The sequence below is a fragment of the Ursus maritimus genome, unplaced genomic scaffold (genome assembly GCF_017311325.1).
Source record: "Ursus maritimus isolate PB19 unplaced genomic scaffold, ASM1731132v1 scaffold_11, whole genome shotgun sequence".
NCBI classification, from domain to species: domain Eukaryota; kingdom Metazoa; phylum Chordata; class Mammalia; order Carnivora; family Ursidae; genus Ursus; species Ursus maritimus.
Window position 1 is genome coordinate 68142647 of NW_024423453.1, and position 5041 is coordinate 68147687.

A 5041-nucleotide genomic window follows, 5' to 3' on the forward strand; every position below is an offset into this window, starting at 1 on the left:
TTAGTAACTACTGTTAATGTTTTCAGTCCTGCTTTTTCTGGACATATTGTTATAAATGCCGTGATTTCCTTTGTGTCAGAACTCCAAGAAACAAGTTGTGACTCCACTGTCATCCCTCTCACTTTCAGGTTCTCTGAGTATTGGTTTGGGGTCAAAACATTTGGAAATTGAAGACATTTAGCCCATGAATCTTGCTTTTTTACCTGATGCTTTAATTTTTATTTCAAAAATATGCATTTAAAATGTTGAGGTGAACGTTGGGCTACATAAAGATTTTGACACCTGAAACTGTTTTTGGCGATTATGCTTTCTCGGTGATCCCCCTCAGGGAAATAATGATAAGAAATGCAGGTCACTTATAACCCTCCCCCCCTCCCCCCAAATAATCTACAGTAGGAAAAGAAAGTGTCAGGTACTGGAGATTTCACTTTGAAATGACAGGACACCATGCAATCGACTATGTTTCCAATATGACCTTTATTGAGCAAGTACTGCTGTGACATTTAACATCAATCAACGAAAGGTTGCAAACTGTGCATGTCAACGAGGTTCTCCCATGAACAAAAGTCCTTTTTCAATGCACCAGTGAGGTAAACATAATTATTCATATATAGCTTTCTTAAGGCTAAGAGAGTTCTGTGTTTCATTTATTATTTTTGGCTCAGTTGGTTCTTTGCATAATACATCTCAAGACATCCCTCCCCCCAAGTGCCCCCCTTCCAACAGCTTAGGAAATTGGCCAATTCCCCAGGTACATACAATATCATGCATTTGAATCACCCAAAGACTGAGGAGGGAGCACCCTGAGCTTGCATGCAGTTCCCTCATATTGCACAAAGTAAAATACAATGTCTGGAGCCCCCATGGGAGAACCCGTTCTGTTTTGAAGCTGTCAATCACATGCATATTAAAATTGTCATATGGCTTAACCTTTTGCAATGGACTCAAATATTAGTCACTCTGGGTGACTTCCTTTACTATGGCGTGTGAAGTGACCTTCTCTACCTTTTTGGTAGACACTAGCTTCTCCTCAAAGGTCTCTTCATGCTCTTCGACCTTTTGAGTGACGGTTACAGATTTGGTGATGTATTTGGTAGCACCATCGCCCCCCTCACTGGTGATTTTTTCTATCTTTTTGGTCACCACCACTTTTTCCTCACTTCTGTCTCCCCCCTTCTTTTCATCTGCTGGGCTCAAGTCTAGCCCATTGGTGACAACCCCTTTCTCCTCTTCTCCCCCACTGCCTTTCTCTTTAGTTTCCTGCTCTTCCTCCTTTCCTTCCACCTCCCCATTTATCGCTATGTCTTCCTTCCTGGATTCCTTGGAAGCCTGATCACCACCTTCCTCCTCACTTCCCCCCTCCTCTTCTGCCTTCTCCTTCTCCTTCTCTTTCTCCTTCTCCTGAGGCTGTGGCTTCTCCTCTTTGGCATCTTTCTCCAAGCTCACCTTTACAGATTTGGTGACGGTGCTCACCTCCTCCACCACTTCCTCTTTTACTGGGGACTCCGCCTTCTTCTTCTCCGGCACTTCTTTCGGCTTCTCCTCCTTTTTCTCCACCTTCTCTTCCTTGGGGGATTCCTTTACTTCTTTCTTTTCTTCCTCCACTTTCTCTTCTTCTTTTTTCTGCTCGGCTTTCTCAGCTCCAGCTTCTGCTTTTGGTTTCACCTCTTCCACTGGGGATTTGGGCACGGGAGACTTGGCCTTCTCTGGCTTTTCTGCCTTGGCTTCTGCCACTGGCTCCTCCTTGGGAGCCACCTCTTCACGCTTCTCTTCAGTTTTCTTTTCATCCTTAGCTTCAGCTTCTCCTTCACCTTCGGCCTCTATCTCTCCTTCTTCTTCCTGTTCACCTTCCTCTTTTTCACTAGAACCTTCCTTCTCGGATCCTCCTTCTTCGGCTTGGTCTGATTTAGCACCCTCCTCTTCCTCTTCTTCTTCCTCTTGGCCTTCCTCTTCCTCCTTTTCTCCTTCTTCCTCTTTAAGTTCAGGTGCAGCCGCTTTCTCTGGAGACTTTTTGGCAGCTACGACTTCTTCCTCAGCCCCTGCCTCTTCCTTCTCTTCTGCCTCTTCTTCCTTCTCTTCTTTCATGGACACGGCCAGTTCCTCTTTAATGGCTGTCAAGGCATCTTCCATTTCTGATTTCTCATCTTCCACTTTGGTTTCCTCTATGATCTCCTCAACAAATTTGTGTTGGACCTTTAGCTTAGGAGCCTCTACCTTGGTTTTCTGAATCTTACTGGATATTGTGACTGAGGGCTGTCGGTGTGTATACAGTGGCCCAGTGATGCTTCCTGCAAATGTGCTAAATCTGGTCTCTTCACCCTCCAGTAGTTTTCTAAGGACCGAATCAAAAAAGACAAGTCATAATTAAAATCTCAGTGGCCTTCTGAGTTTCATTATGTGATAGGTAATGCAGCAGATACCTTTCAACAAATAGAATCACATAAATAAAAGATTCTGTCAAGCTAATGTAATACCTGCTATCATTTCACTGGTCTACAGTGTCATATCCAAAGATTCTCATGGACCACCAGCCAATCACCTGCTGCAGTAACTGACCACACCCAATAGTCCACTAACACACCCAGCCACCAAATCTCAGCTTGCCGCAGTCTATTTGCTGCACCATGAATATGCTGAAAAGCTCCCTCATGGCCAAAAAAAACCTTAGTGACCTTCTTGGGCATTTGGACTTTCAGGATGTACACTAAATTTCTTTTAGCAAATATAACGATCAACAAATCTAGAAAACTGTTTAGTGTGCATCAGTATTTGGGGTATATCAAGTTATAAATTGGTCTGCAATTTTAATCATAAACTGTCTATTTAATATAATTATTCAGCTTTCCTGAAAAAAGAGATAGCTCTGAGTGCAATTTATTCCTGAAATGTTATGATGATGACCTTTTGGTAGTAGAAAAAGTGTTTAGTCAAGGATTTTCTCCTATGAACTTAGTCATCAGTAAGGTGACATCAGTTAGCAGACCTATAATCTTTTTTCTTTCCTCTCTCTGGTTGTGTATCTAGGTCTGTAGATATAAATCTAAATAGAACAGAATACACATATTTTCTCTCTATTCTATCAAATATATATAATATATTCTATCTAATATATGTGTATATATCCACCCTATCACTCTATAGCTGTTCTCAGCCAGATGATGGCAATAGTAAGCTGTAACAGAGAAATTGAATGTCCTGGAATTTGTCCTTGATATTATAAAGTTGAAAAGCTGAAACCACTATATGAAATATTAAAAACTAAAATTCTGTTTTTGTTTCAATCAGTTGGAAAACATTTTTCACTAAAAGTTGAAGCATAAGCACAAGCACTAAAATCAATCAGCGCCATCCCTCAAAACATTTTATTTAAATACTTATTTTAACTAATGTTTACTCTTTTAAAGCTGTGTAGAGTGGTAAAGCCAGATTTACAATTCTTTAGAATAATTGTTTTTTAATTAAGAAAGAAAGCCAGGCACTGATTTAAGATCCCTGCCACCTGCTCATTTTAACTTAAGTGATGGGGCTCTGCCAAAACAGCCTCTGCAGTGCGGTAAGTATTTCCGCCCAGTCGGTAGTGAGCGCGGTACCTGTACGCAGCGATCTCAATATCCAGAGCCATCTTGACGTTGAGGAGGTCCTGGTATTCTCGCAAATGACGAGCCATTTCCCACTTTGTGCCCCGGAGCTCATTTTCCAACTGCTGGATGGTGTCCTGAAATAGACACAGCCATAGACTCATGCTTCCAACAGCAACTTCTTTCGCAAACCGCTTACTAACCCCTCCGCCCATTTCTTTCCAGTTCTGTAAACCCTGTAGCTTCCAGCCCCCTTAAAACAAAAATAAAAACAGAAAAAAAAAAAAAACCGGAGGAACTGTCAAATAAATAAACAGGATCAATTAGACAATATGAGATTTTCTAGGCACACCATGCATTGAGACCAGTGGATCTAGAACTCGTCTCAGCAGGAAACAAACGGGTTTGGGAAAACCCCTCGGCCGACCTGGCCCTTCTCATCTGAGCCTTTTGGGCTGAAGCCAGTTTTAAGAGTTCTGATCACGACCCTAAAGTTGAGAATATGTGAGTTTCTGCACAAGCTATCCTAAACTTGCTGCTTGTTCAACTGCTCAAATGTGTACCCTCTACTGTAAAACTAGACGTCCCGAGGAAAAAAGCACGTTTCCTAAAGGTCAGGGCTCTTAGGAGCTGGAGATAGTGGGTGGGGGAGGAGTGGAGAAGGATGGAGAGGGGCGAGGACGCTGTGCGCATCTAACTTGCTCGGCGTCGCGCGCGCGCACTGGCCACCGGCCACCAGGGAGCGCGGCGGAGAGAGCGCCGGGTCGCGTGCCTGAGTGTCGGGGGCGCGCGGCGCTGGCGCTGGCGCAGGCTGGCCGCGCAGCCGCGGTTCCTACCTGGTAGCTGCTGAGGTCGTGGTTATGGCGCTCCTCGATGTCGCTGAGCTGCCGCTCCAGGGACTCCTTGGTGCCGCGCACTGACTCGAGCTCGATGCTCTTGGACTGCAGCTGGCGCCGGTACTCGGCGATCTCTTCCTTGGCGGAGCGGATGGCCTCCTTGTTTTGCTCGGCTGCCTCCGTGAGCTTGGCGTAGCGGCACTTAAACCACTCTTCCGCCTGGTGCATGTTCTGGTCGGAGTGGCATTCGAGCTGGGAGCGGATCTCCTTCAGCGCCGACGAGATGTCTGTCTTCAGGTAGTCTTTGCGCTCCACCGTGATGTGCGACGCCTGGATCTGGGCCAACAGGTCGGCCACCTCCTCCTCGTGATTGCTCCGCAGGAAGGCCACCTCATCCTGCAGTGACTGCACCTTCTTGTCCAGCTCCACCTTGACCATCGACGCCTCCTCGATGTCTTTGCGCAGCGCGCGGATGGCCGCCTCGGTGTCGTCGCGCAGCCGTGCCTCCTCCTCGAAGCGCTCCTTGAGCCGGTGGATGTCTTCCTCCAGGTGATCCGAGTCCAGCTGCACCTGAGCCTTCTCGTGATTCACCAGCTCGAGGGTGGCGCGCAGCTCGCGGATCTCCTG

At 45.9% G+C, this 5041-nt stretch overlaps 1 protein-coding gene across 2 annotated transcripts in view; it reads right to left on the reverse strand.

Moving 5' to 3' along the window:
• Nucleotides 1-458: 458 nt before the first annotated feature.
• Nucleotides 459-5041, reverse strand: part of LOC103673298 (neurofilament medium chain) — a 7186-nt gene continuing 2603 nt past the window's right edge. The window contains exons 1-3 of one of the 2 annotated variants that reach the window (XM_040626493.1): nucleotides 4415-4927; nucleotides 3591-3715; nucleotides 459-2332 (exon numbers count right to left, since the gene is read on the reverse strand). In XM_040626493.1, the coding sequence (XP_040482427.1) occupies nucleotides 952-2332; nucleotides 3591-3715; nucleotides 4415-4852 (1944 nt within the window). In that variant the 5' untranslated portion in view covers nucleotides 4853-4927 and the 3' untranslated portion in view covers nucleotides 459-951. Of the gene's footprint in view, nucleotides 2333-3590; nucleotides 3716-4414; nucleotides 4928-5041 lie in introns of those variants that run through there. The other variant, XM_040626492.1, reaches the window with a different exon arrangement.